Source organism: Liolophura sinensis, chromosome 1, assembly GCF_032854445.1.
Source record: "Liolophura sinensis isolate JHLJ2023 chromosome 1, CUHK_Ljap_v2, whole genome shotgun sequence".
Lineage (NCBI taxonomy): Eukaryota > Metazoa > Mollusca > Polyplacophora > Chitonida > Chitonidae > Liolophura > Liolophura sinensis.
Window position 1 is genome coordinate 18,258,270 of NC_088295.1, and position 14,237 is coordinate 18,272,506.

Below are 14,237 nucleotides of genomic sequence, written 5' to 3' on the forward strand. Positions count from 1 at the left end.
TTTTGGACTAAAAGAAATAATAATCTGCTTTTGAACAGCACTTACATGTAGGTAACATATTAGGTCATTTCTCAAGATTTTTTCTTCTCTAATGAAAAACATTATTCTTTAGTAAGTCTTCCCACCTGTCCACTGTACTTATATCATATAAGTACGGTGGTACAGGCTGTATCATATATAAAACAAGAATTTGCTGTTTACATAAACATAACTTTATTTACATGTTTCATGTAACCTGGACAATTATCTTTTATTTCACTAAAATGTAACAATCCTTTGACAAATTTCACTACTAAATGTACAAGACAGAAACAGTACTGTACCTGGATCTATCTAAGGAGTCTAAGGAGTCAAATAAGCACATCAATCTGGGTTTATATTATCGTTAATAAATACCTGATAACACCTTGAGTGAAGACTTTTTGAAGCATGATGGTTTCTAAGGTTAATGGTAGCTGTATTAATGCTATACATGGAGCTGAACAATGTAGTAACAATGCTTTGACTGCTGCCACTTAAAATATTTAATGACCTCTCCAACTCCTCATGAAAGAAGTTTAAACCTGTTCACAGTTGTTGGATGGAGGTGATGGAAGATGAGCATCATGCCACATTGGGAGACCTTGTAATTAGTACTGGCATCACTATATGGTTGATATTTCTGCCAAAAATTGGCTTGAAAGCTATAACATTACATTTCTTCTTTCACAAAACGCGTAAGTGTGATGTTCACGTTGTTACTGGCTCTCAGAGACATAGGGGGGCACCTGGATGACTGACCCATCATTTCTACAATAATGGCCGCAGCTTTGTTTCCACCAACTGCTTTCAATGTCCCAAATGGTTTCTGATCACTGGTCAATGCTGTCCTCCAAATTTTGAATTCAGGTTCTCTTGGTGAGCAGTCTGAAAGGAAATGTAGGAAATGTTCAGACTCAGAAGTTCTGGTATACATGGCCGTCATGTAAATTACTTCATTTAATCATACGTTTAGCGTTCGATCACGGGGCGAACAAGGTCAAACAACTTGGCGGGAAAAGTAAGACAAAGGCAGTCTACTGGAAAGCACAGACGACTTGTAGCCTTGCGCGACAGGTGAAGGCCGCTCCAGTTGTTGACGTCACACTGGGTTCATGCGCTCTTCACTTGCTCTGGCTATAGTGTACACATTCTCTGGGCGTACAGGCCACGCAGTCTTCACACAATGTACTGAATTTGCTTTAGGGCGAGGATACTACAAATGTCTGGGAAAAATACGACCTGCAACATTTACTGTATGATCGTATTTACTGTATGATCCAGTTTACTGTGTGATCCTATTTACTGTTTGATGTTATTTATTGTTTGATGCTATTTACTGTGTTATCCTATTTACTGTATGATCGTATTTACTGTATGATCATATTTACTGTGTGATGCTATTTACTGTTTGATGCTATTTACTGTATGATCCTATTTACTGATACAGAAATGGTACATTGTTAAATCTGGTCTTTGTGCACATTGAACATATGGCAAGGGACAGTACACAGAAGAATGCATGCCAGTTACCTCAAATTTAGTAATGAATTCAGAAAACACAGTAAATATTTCTGTTGTTTTTGCTGTGGATGGATCTTCTCCGAAATAATGAACCATCGTTTTGAAATCCTCTGTGGCACTTTTCTGCAACTGGATCAAGGACTCAAGCCTCCCCTTTGCTGTCCTCATGAAGCCCTGTAATTATCCAATGTTAAGGATTGTAACCAGTCTACTGGTACATGGGACTACATTTTCCTTTTTATACATATAGCTGATGGTACACTGGACTACTTCTTCTTTTGCTTATAACTCATGTTTGGCACTGTGCATGGGACTGAGCTTCCTTTAATTATGACTAGTCTGTATGGTTCAGGGAAAAGTCCAGGTTGGGGATCTTGTCAGGAGAAAATGTTTTTAGTGCTAACAAAGGATAACTTCAGGATCCAATATTGCTTAAAGTACAGGATGGTCATGTAGTGCATCCCAAATGATTTCAAATTTCAGATGGACGTCCATATTATTACAAAGAAAATGCAGTGAGAATACCTTTTCTAATTCATAATGTTAAACTCCATAAGCTTAGTTTCGACACCAAGAGCCCATTGCCTCGGGTCATAATTATTCAAAACCTAGTTGCATGCTGGAGGATGGGTGTGGAGAGTAATTGGTTTTACAATGGCTGCACCAACAAGTGGTTAAAACAAACTCTACACAATAACACAGCCTACTGTATACCTATAGTCTCTGCAAACAGACTACATGGCTTTAATTCCTTACATTCATCTCCAAAACTGTATGGTTGTGAAAACTACTAAAATAAAATAACCTTCAATTATTGAGGTTATATTCTGGTAAAACATGTAAACAATTTCAAATATGGCAGTGTCAGAAACAAGGATTACAGTATAATCAATCTTCAAATTACTCTCCACGCACATTGTCCAGCACGCAGCTTGCATTTGAATAATTATGACTTCACCTGAGGCAATGGGTTCTTGGTGTTGAAACTAAGCTTATGGACTTTAACATAATGAATTAGAAAGTCTTGTAGCTTCAGTTTTCTTGCAAGAATGTGAATGTGAAATATATCCATATGTAGAGCTCCTGTTCTTGTTGTGCCACTGACTATAAAGGCAATTTTTGTTGCCAGTATGACTGAATATAGGCGACTGGCTAAAACAAATAGACCACAGTATCTAAAGGGGACATTAAACATTCCTTGATTTATGTATTGGATTTACTTACTTGGAGTTTTATGCTGTACTCAAGATTACTATATGGCTATAAATGTGGTCCAGTGAAATCAGTTGGAATGTACCACATGACACTTAGCACTTAAAACATTTTCTCACAACAACACCCCCAACTTGGAATTTTCCCTGGATCTAAAAAGGGCCTGTGGCTTTTGGGATTTCTGGCTTCTTATGTCAACTATGGGTTGACAGCCTAGGGGTTAGGCAAAGTATTGTTCAACTTGTGTGGGACAACTTGTGTGGTGTGGTGTCTTAAGCAAGGCATTCCAGTGAGGCTGCACAATACACCTGTAAGCATTGAAACTGACCTGCTAAAACAACACACTGTACGATATAACTGAATTAATACTGAAAGCAACATTTAACTGCTAGCACATAATCAACCAGCGTGGCAGCCAAGAAATAGTTTGAGATAATGGCCATAATTAAACTATTCAGAAGGATACGTTCATGACGCCGTAAAATCTGTCGCTTCCATCTTCACCATGAGAGTTAAATGACTCTAGGACTGAGGTGATCTCCTGAAAATGACAAGCAAAATACAGTCACACTTTGTTAGTACCTCAGAAAATAAATGAACAAGTAACTATGGAGTATCAATGTTTGTTTTTGTTTGGTTTTGATTATTAACAAAATGGGCAAAAATTTTCACTGGCAGCCACTGTATTTATGGGTGGAGGAAACCACTGACCTTTACCAAGTTTGATATACGGCTGAACTTTTCCATGTGTGACATGTCAAGGGTTAGTGGTATAATAGAAGGCAAGTGGTCTCAAGTAAACTTCATCTTAAACTACATGAAAAAGCACCGAAAACCACTCAAACCACTCGGCCACAGCCTACTCTCATGTTACTATAAACATTCACCTGTTTCAAGATTCACACTCTCAAATGACTCGTTCACTTTTGAAAGTGGCAAAAACAAAAGCAGCAGCTCTCACCTCAGATGTTCTTTTCAGCTCCTCTATATCCTGGACCACATTTCCGAGCGAAACTGAAGTCAGGGCAAAATAGTCCAGAAGATCCAAATCACATTTAATATTCACAGTGATATATCTTTATCACTGTTAAAAAGCTACCTAACTAAAACAACACTTAACACACTTACATGTAATTTAATAAACCACTTTTAAAGACTGATATAAATTTATGTAGAATTATTCAATATTATAAGACAGGTATAAATGTCAGCAGTCAGAAGGTTTGCAATGGACTGCACCCTTCGCATTGTTTTAGTCTTTGAAAGACTTTAATTTCCAATAAATTCATGAGAACATGAAAAAAAATTCATTCAATAAATCACCTAAAATATTCCAACCATTTACAGATGAAAACAGTTGTCACTATCATGGAGGACATACATGTACATGTACACACCTTTAGCTGCCTTTGGGACTGTTTTCAACTCTTTACTCACACCCAGTGTGTCAGGGATTTTGGTGAGGGAAGCATTGGCTAACACATGCAAAAATGTGTGCTTGTTATCTTGCGTTTTTGTGACATCCAGCTGAAACAATAAAACAAGTTATAAAGTGAAATGAGTCTGATATACTGATCACAGAGGACAGGTAAATGATGACAAGCCTTACCTGTGACAGGTGTGATATCCTGACCACAGAGGACATGTAAATGATGACAAGCGCTCAGTGGGTTAGCGCACTAGCGCAGCGTAATGGCCAAGAAGCCTCTCACCAATGCGGTCGCTGTGAGTTCAAGTCCAGCTCATGCTGGCTTCTCTCTGGCCGTAAGTGGGAAGGTCTGTCAGAAACCTGTGGATGGTCGTGGGTTTCCCCTGGGGTCTGCCCGGTTTTCTCCCACCATAACGCTGGCCGCTGTTGTATAAGTGAAATATTCTTGAGTACAGAGTAAAACACCAATCAAATAAATAAATAAATAAATGATGACAAGCCTTACCTGTGACAGGTGTGATATCCTGGCCACAGAGGGCAGGTAAATGATGACAAGCCTTACCTGTGACAGGAGTGATATCTTGACCACAGAGGACAGGTAAATGATGACAAGCCTTACCTGTGACAGGTGTGATATCCTGACCACGGAGGACATGTAAATGATGACAAGCCTTATCTGTGACAGATGTGATACTTTGATCACAGAAATAACATGTAATGATGACAACCCTTACCCTTAAGAGGTAAATGTCAGAGGTCTTCATCAAGCATCACATGTAATGATGACAACCTTCACCTGTGAAAGGTAAGAACCTTCATATGGAATCACATAGGAATGATCAAAGACCTTACCTGAGACAGATATGATATCCTGAAGGCTGATGCGTCACCAACTCTTGCATTTCCCTTATTTAAATGATTTCCCATGGCTAATATTAACTGAAAACAAAAACAAACAAAAAACAACAAAACAAATCTGTTATTAACTTAAACACTATTATCACATTAAAGAAGTACTCTTTTATCCAGTATGAATAAGACGATGTCACTTAGTGTGCAATAATGTACGTCTATCAGTCTTGGTAACAATTCAATCTTATGTAAATAATATTAATTCTTATTTGTAATTCCAGGCATTACTGTACCTCTAATATCTGGGCTAAGTTTTTACTCCATCTCAATTCCTTTGAGGCCTTGGAAATGCAGGTTAATGCCTACAAACAGGATTTCAAATTTTGTTAAAGTGTAACATACACAGCAAGCCTGACTGTGTCCAACACATGTAAATATTCTACAGCGCAAGAGTGGCCTTTACGTAAATATCATTATATGTAGCAATACTCTTTATTAAGTCTTGTCCTGCCATCCTATTTCAGAAATATTAACTTTAGGAGAAATTCACCCATATGTGTGAGTAATAGGGTAAGCAATTACAGTATAAAGAATACTCTGTTAAAAATGACTGGATATTTGGGAGGATCAGAATATTATGAAATAAAAATTGTGAAAAAAAAAAAAAGACATATCATCAAAATTTACATTCATACATCACAGGGCTTAAATTATGTATACAAACTTTAATGTACTTTTAAAGGATGTCTTGTTGACTGTTTACCTCTTTTATCCCATCCAATTTCTCGTCAAAGCTGGCTTTAAACCACATGGCTTTTAATCTGTGCAGGTACTGAGGTATTTGACTCATCTGTCAACAGTTAGGTACAAATGCCTGGTCAACAGTTAGGTACAAATGCCTGGTGATCTCAACAGCTAGGCACAAATGCCTAGTCAACAGTTAGGTACAAATGCCTGGTGATCTCAACAGCTAGGCACAAATGCCTAGTCAACAGTTAGGTACAAATGCCTGGTCAACAGTTAGGTACAAATGCCTGGTCAGCAGTTAGGTACAAATGCCTGGTCAATAGTTAGGTACAAATGCCTGGTCATAATACAAGTAAATACTAATACTGCATTGAAATCCTCACAAGAAGTTCTTGTCTTTTACACACAAGTTACCATGAATCATGTAAAAATTTCACAAATTGTTTCCTGGTTCCATCATTTTCTCGCCACAATATGGCTGTATTATTGTTGATATGACATAAAGCATTCAAAAAATTTAAAAAAGAAAAAAAAAAACAGCAGAAAAAATGAATTCAGTCATATATCGTACAATCTGAGTGTATGTCAATATACAAAGTACTCCAAATGTTACAATATGGCCTGAATTATTTTAGACTTTGCTAGTTAGACTTACTTCATAGGCAAATTGATCTGGCAGTGTGAGTTGTGAGACATCTGGAGACAATGCAGTGTAACTGGACATCTGCAAAATGAAAATACAAAATTAGACTAGGAAATTCTTGAACTACTGACCAACAATGCACAGACTAGCATTCTGTTTTATAGGTAAACTGCCTACATGTGATTCCAGTTTGAAGTTATGTGGATTAATTTGGGGATTTTTCCTGTTGATGATATATTTACATGATTGCAAAGCCTAGAAAGACAGGAAAATCATAAAAAAACATAGGGATCAGATAAAATAAAAAGGCTGATTTTCAATTCTGTTTTTACCCGTCCCCCACCCACCCAAAAAAAAAAAAAAAAAAAAAAAGAATTGTGTCACCTGACTCAAAGCCACAACTCAGCCAGTGACAGTTGGAATTAAGCATGTGACCAGATTTTGCAAGGCTTCAGTCATCTGTGGCAAAAACAAGGCTTTGGGTTTATAATGATCTAGTGCGGCCATTCGAACAATAAGGCCATCACAAGATATTTCAAAAGACAAGACCACTAAAGAAGGATGAGAACAGCCTACCTCTTGCTGGCTAGGGGCATACACCAATAGCTGCTTAATCAGCTCAGGGGTTAGAATGGATTCATCCATGGAGTACAACGCTTGTCGCATCTCACTGGCTGACAGCTTCAGGTGGCCCAGTAAAATGGCTGAAATATATCAATTGATACATGCGCAAAATACTAATATACTCAGACATTCATCATGTTTCTAATGCTTTTATACCTTACTACATTGCTCCAACCACAAGGCTCTCAAGATGCGAGTTCAATCCCAGTCTTGGACAGGGAATTTGTTCATGGTGACTTGGAGATAATACATAGTCAATGCTGCCTTGGGGATAATACATAGTCAATGCTGCCTTGGGGATAATACATAGTCAATGCTGCCTTGGGGATAATACATAATCAATGGTGCCTTGGAGATAGTACATAGTCAATGCTGCCTTGGGGATAATTCATAATCAATGGTGCCTTGGAGATAATACATAGTCAATGCTGCCTTGGGGATAATACATAATCAATGGTGCCTTGGAGATAATACATAGTCAATGCTGCCTTGGGGATAATACATAGTCAACGGTGCCTTGGGGATAATACATAGTCAACGGTGCCTTGGGGATAATACATAGTCAATGGCCCTTTGTGTCCTTTCCTACAGCTTTACGCAAGCAAGAAGAATTTAAATATCATTAAACGGTATATAATGAAACAGATGGCTAACAAGAAAAGGTGCAAAATGTCATACTCACAAATGTTATAAGCTTTCTTGGGGCTCAATATTAAATTAATTTCTTTTTCAGCTGGTGGGGGACCTATAAACACAATAATACAGCAGACAATAGAACAAAACTTCTTCTGAAACAACTCTTTGAAAAACTGGTTTACAGTGGAATGCATTTAACAAAATGGATAGGCTATGACGAATTTGTTACAAGTATGTTACATACTTTTGTGAGAACAATGGTTTTATTCTGCAATGGTGGTGTTCTGGCATACAATTAGAGTGGAATTACCTGATCTGACAGGTGATGTGCTGAACTGCTGTTCCAGTTCCAAATATTGTATTACTTCATCCAGGTGGTTTGTGTCTCCAATCTGATATAGACAACAGCAACATAGTAATAATGTATTCTGTTACAAACACAAGCACAATTTCTAGAAACTGAAAGTAAAACTATTCTCCAATGTATACATGACCTTAACATGTGATCTTATTACAAGCCCTCCATATCTGGAATTTTTTTTTTACACATTGGAATCTGTACCTGGATGACCCTCACTCACTAGATCTGTACCTGCATGACTCTGACTCTCCCATACTGGATCTGTACCTGCATCACCCTGAAACCCCCACACAGGGTGTGAAGTTGAGTGACCTTGACATCCACACACTGGATCTGTACATGAGTGGCTCTGACACTCCTACACTGGATTTGTACCTGAATGACCCAGACACCCCCACACTGGATCTGTGCCTCGGTGACCCGGCCACCCACACACTAGATCTGTATCTACATGACCCTGACACCCACACACTAGATCTGTACCTAAATGACCCAGACCCCTCCACACTAGACCTGTACCTGCATGACCCTGACACCCACACACTGGATCTGTACCTGAATGACCTGGACACCCACACACTGGATCTGTACCTGAGTGACCCGAACACCCCCACACTGGATCTGTACCTGAGTGACCAGAAGACCAACAACCTGTATCTGTACCTGGCTGACCATGATACCCCCACACTGGATCTGTGCCTCGGTGACCCGGCCACCCACACACTAGATCTGTACCTGCATGACCCTGACACCCACACACTGGATCTGTACCTGAATGACCCAGACCCCTCCACACTAGACCTGTACCTGCATGACCCTGACACCCACACACTGGATCTGTACCTGAATGACCCTTACACCCACACTCTGGAATCTGTACCTGAGTGACCCTGACACCCACACACTGGAATCTGTACCTGAATAACCCAGACAAGTGCACATTGGATCTGTACCTGCATGACCCTGACACCCACACACTGGATCTGTACCTGAATGACCCTGACACCCACACTCTGGAATCTGTACCTGAGTGACCCTGACACCCACACACTGGAATCTGTACCTGAATAACCCAGGCAAGTGCACATTGGATCTGTACCAGAGTGACCCTGACGCCCACACACTGCCTGTACCTGAATGGCCCCGACACCCACACACTGTACCTGTACCAAAATGACCCGGACACCCACACACTAAATCTGTACTTCGATGACCCTGACACCCACCCACTGGACATGTACCTGCATGACCCTGACACCCACACAATGGATTTGTCCCTAGGTGACCCTCCTACCTCAACTGGCCCACAGATCTGACTGTATACAAAGTGTATATGGTTCTTAGTCACTTACTTGGCCCCACACAGTGTCCTGTATATTGTCTATGTTGAGTTTTTCCCAGTTAATCCTCTTGACACTCATCGAGTTAGTTGCTGCAGAACTTGACACTACTGGAGGTGCTGGCAACAACATTTGAAGAAGGAATATGTATATAATATATAAAAATCTTTAACAGAAAAATGAGCACATTTCCAATTTTTGATTGGCCAAAAATTAAGCATTAATTCCAGCTTATCATCAACAACTATCTACTCTAATGTTAGAGTAGTACTGTATTAATCCCAGGAAAAAAATCTATACAAATGAATGCTGTATGGATAAACAGATTAATATTTAATATCGAATGGTATTAAATCCTGCAGTTTTGAAAGAAAAAATGTTTTATCTACCTTTGAAACAAAGTCTTCAAACTGTGTTACCTGGTGGAGGAATGTTTGGAGCCATTGGTGGTTTAGGTGAACTTTTTACTTGACGAATTTCTTCTAGTAATCTCCCTTTAGCTGAAGTCTCCTGTATTTCATTTTCCATTGCAGCATCAAGCTGCTGAAGTACCTTCATTGCCTTGCCATTTACAGAATTTTTCCCTGTTGAGTGCAGATTTGATGACTTTCCAGTAGCCATTATTTTATGAGTTGTGCTATTTAAGGTTTCTACATTTGCATCAGCTGACAAATCACTACTCTCAGAGTCCTGACGGCCATAGTAACCATTGTGTAGGCTAGTCCTCATTCTCTCGGCCTTCACCTTGACCCCAGGCTTAAGGTCAGACTGAGCCTCCAACATGGCAGGACCAAATTTGCGGATTCTGTTTAAATCTGGTGAATTCAACTCCACAGCTCTGTAGGGCTGATTCTCCAATCCGGGGTATCCCACAGGGACAAATGTAATGTAACGTTTATCATTGCCTTTTCCGGGCAGAGTAAGCTCCCCTGACAGTCCTGTATAAAACAAAAATGAATTCAGTGCTTGTACATCACACATATATAGCTGTAGACCAGATATATATGTACGTGTATATGTCTGCTACACACTCCAATGTTTCTATTCTAAATACAAAAGTAACAACAAGAGGAAAAGCTTTTGGAAGAATATCCTAAATGACCATAAATTTTGTCCAAGACTAAATTGCCTATTTTTCCTGATTCTGAGAGCTCTTTTGGTTTTAGAAAGGTATTCTGAGGTTTGCTTGGAACATGATACTGTACTGAAAAATTGTAAGTTTCAGCACCAAAAATAATATATAGTGACATTTACATTTATTTGCCTCTAAGAATGCACTTTTGAGGAGGAAATTTTAGGTCACTTAGCGTAAATCCTTTTATAACTGTTCTGATGGTATCGAAAATGTTAATTTGTGACATTAATCTTGTTAATGTGCACCTGCTTGCTTCCTCTCTGAACTGGCCTGGAGAATGACTGCCTTGGCTTCAGCCACAGCTTTTCTGGTCTTCTGTAACTCCTTCATCAATACCTTATCAAGGTGGTTCCCCTGAGGGGCAGGGGGGAGGACTTTCTCTGACTCAGGGGGTCTAAACCAGAAAAAGATAAACTACTATTTATCCAACTCAACTGTGAAATATTTATCACTGTGTAAATGAACACAATTACTGAACTATTCATGGTTTTCCGTAGGCCTTGTTTTCTGTAGGCCTTGTTTTCTTCCCCTAACAACTCCCAAACACTTACCACAGCGTAAATCATACACAATTATTGAATTACTCCATGGCCTACACATTGTCTTGGTTTTCAGTTAGCCTTGTTTTCTTCCCCAAACTTTATCCCTGGTATTTAAATGAAATAGTTTATAACATTACATTATAGCTCATTCATTTCATTCAAATTGATGGATATTGGTTGTTTTTTTTTCTGCCAGTACCTCTGCTCATCATGATAAATTTTCCCAAAAGGCACAGTGATGTGATAAGTAGCTCTGCTGTTGTTCTGCTGAAGATGCTTTTGGTAGTTTGGTCTGTGTGAGTTGGAGGTTTGCTTCCCACCCACATCTGAGGATATGGACTACAAAGAAGATATATATGGGTTACTAGGTTGCAGGAAATATTGTTAATTATACAACAGGAACTATTTTCCATGAAAAATGGCAAACTTTTCCCATAATACAACTTTTATTTATACAAAACTGAAAACATTTCTTTTACAAAACATAATTATATATATCCCTACAAAACATTGCTAACATCAAATACATAGAGACACAGTGGACTTCAAACAGAGAAAATACTACTAGTATGTAATTTGGTACAGGACACTTTGTGGATTGAAAACTGTGAATTACAGTGATGGCAATAAATCTGTTTGAAAAGTGCTATCTACAGAAAAAATATAATGTAAAAACTGATGCCAAGAAAACCACATGTAGGGTGGCAACTGTACACGTAAATATGGCAATACTTGTGGGGAAATCATACGTGTAGATACTAATATTTTCCAATTACTTGGTCATCTGCTGTAGAAAAATTGCAGACTTCATAAAGCTTTGTAGTGAAATATTTCTCTGAAAAAGAGATTCAGCACAGGCTGAGAAATGTCAGTGCACATAAATCTATTATTTGGACATCATCCTACAACTAATAAAATGCTTACCATGCGTTCAGATGAAGATGTTCGTATGCTGGCTGCAGCCTCCCCAACTGATGAATAAAAAATCACTTCATAATACTTTGATGATGATGATAAGTTGATTCATTTGGCTTTGTGGTTATATATGGCTCTGGTCATATGATAACAGTCTCTCTTTAAAGCAGGATTGTGTTTTTTATTGTATTTATAGCTTTACAGGCTTTATCCACACAAAATGGAAATTTACGTCTGTTACAAATATATACTAAATAAAATATTTCAAACTTTTAATCAATACTGTATGGTAGATCACTTGCTAGTTTGCAATGATAAAAACAAACTTCGTGGTTTCATAAACATGTACTACATTCATGCATTATTATATTCATGCTTGTACATTACTATATTCATGTATGTACATTATTATATTCCAGCATGTACATTACTATATTCATGCTTGTACATTACTATATTCATGTATGTACATTATTATATTCATGCTTGTACATTACTATATTCATGCATGTACAATTTAAAATGTAAACAATGCTATGAAGTTAACATTGGCTGTCTGATTCATCATTAAAGTTAATGTTCAATCACTTATTTTCTCTACAGTTTAGTTTTCAACACGAGGTGTACATAAGTGTTATTCACTCACTGATCTGAAAGTCCTCTGTGTTGCCATGGTCACCAGGTGACCTGGAGTATATATCATGAGACAGACCACCAAACATTTCCTTTTCACCAAACTTATCGTCTCTAGCGTGGAAAGTGACATCTTGGTTGTACACACTGTGAGCTGTACAATAAAATGGCGATGAAAGTCTTGAGTTGATTCCTTACACACACAAACTCACACTCGCACAAACACTCATACCTGCCCACACTTGCACCCTCACACACTCACACCCGCACACACTCAAAAGAGAAAAAATCTAAAACACATGGAAACATTTCTATGAAGCAATTGATGTTGAAATATAACTCTATACCATGAACAAATGAACAGACAAAATGGTGGGCACACATGAATACCCTGTTACTGCTCAGATAACATTGTAACAGACAAATGGACAGATGAACAAGCAGACAAAAGGATGGACAAACAAACAAAAACATGGACACACATGAGCACCATTAACCCTATTACCTCTGAGAGAACATCATAATGGACAAATGGACAGAGAGATGAACAAACAAACAATGGACACCACAAGAGCATGGTTAACCCTTTCACCTACAAGAGAACATCATAATGGACAGACAGATGGACATACCAAACAATGGACGCCACGAGAGCATGGTTAACCCAGTCACGAGAACATCGACCTATGGAAATGAATCATTTTTTTAAAACATGCAGGTATCAAGCGTTATGTATACACATAGTGATTTGCAGACAAAGTATACAGTACCTGTTCTATGGTCTGGGAAGTACTTGTTCGAGAGCACCTGCTGATGATCTGGCTCTAGCAAAGGCAGGATCCAGATCCACAACTTCTCCTTGTCAGGTGTGTCTAACAGTTCCTCCAGATCCTCCAACAGCAGGTGAACTTTCCTAAGGTAAGGACAGGTGTGTATGATAATCACAAAACATTATAACACATGATCCTATAAGATTTGAGAATGTATCATTTGGCATTTGATGCAAAGGCAACATTTTGCTACAAAGCACTTTGGTGCAGGGAGACTTTGATAATGTCCAGTAACAGATACAAGGTTGTTTGGAATAAATGGAGAAGTTCAGCAGCTGTGTCTCTGAGTGAGAATAACGCTAAAGCCAAACCATGTCATACTAAAAAAATTGCATTCCCGCACATTAGAAATACTGCTGACCAAAGGTTTTGTACAAATACAACAATGGACACACAGGCCATGAAATTTGGGTGTTTGATGTAACCAAAAAATCGGTAAGGGGTTTTAAGCATGGAATAGCCAATTCTTCGGTTTCGGCCTGACACAAAAACAGACCAACTGTTTCCACAAATCAGTTACGTGAACATGTGGCTAATAAAGTCAAGCGTACAGTATGTCCTAGCAGATTTTTCCCTTTCATTTACAGTAATTTCGGCAAAGCCTAATAATTTGCATAAGAGGTTGGTCGTATTGCAGTACGGTCCACCATCATACATGCCCAGCGGAATCCTCGGATAGCACATTGGCTACATGGGGGGGGCCACAGCATAATGATCAGTATAGATCAGGATGAATCAGGAAGTCACCATAAAGCATATTTGTCATGCGAACTGAGAATTGCATGTCTTTCAAGGA

General features: G+C 38.7%; 1 protein-coding gene across 4 annotated transcripts in view; it reads right to left on the minus strand.

The window, feature by feature from the left end:
- Positions 1-241: 241 nt before the first annotated feature.
- Positions 242-14,237, minus strand: part of LOC135476241 (delphilin-like) — a 37,009-nt gene continuing 23,013 nt past the window's right edge. For 2 of the 4 annotated variants that reach the window (XM_064756201.1, XM_064756193.1), the window contains exons 14-31: positions 13,382-13,524; positions 12,625-12,765; positions 11,988-12,034; positions 11,263-11,402; positions 10,767-10,915; positions 9,806-10,324; positions 9,399-9,505; positions 7,996-8,077; positions 7,732-7,794; positions 7,002-7,129; positions 6,438-6,506; positions 5,799-5,885; positions 5,329-5,397; positions 5,036-5,122; positions 4,152-4,281; positions 3,716-3,768; positions 3,221-3,295; positions 974-1,716 (exon numbers count right to left, since the gene is read on the minus strand). In XM_064756201.1, the coding sequence (XP_064612271.1) occupies positions 1,453-1,716; positions 3,221-3,295; positions 3,716-3,768; positions 4,152-4,281; positions 5,036-5,122; positions 5,329-5,397; positions 5,799-5,885; positions 6,438-6,506; positions 7,002-7,129; positions 7,732-7,794; positions 7,996-8,077; positions 9,399-9,505; positions 9,806-10,324; positions 10,767-10,915; positions 11,263-11,402; positions 11,988-12,034; positions 12,625-12,765; positions 13,382-13,524 (2,353 nt within the window). In that variant the 3' untranslated portion in view covers positions 974-1,452. Of the gene's footprint in view, positions 907-973; positions 1,717-3,220; positions 3,296-3,715; positions 3,769-4,151; positions 4,282-5,035; positions 5,123-5,328; positions 5,398-5,798; positions 5,886-6,437; positions 6,507-7,001; positions 7,130-7,731; positions 7,795-7,995; positions 8,078-9,398; positions 9,506-9,805; positions 10,325-10,766; positions 10,916-11,262; positions 11,403-11,987; positions 12,035-12,624; positions 12,766-13,381; positions 13,525-14,237 lie in introns of those variants that run through there. The other 2 variants (XM_064756211.1, XM_064756219.1) reach the window with 2 other exon arrangements.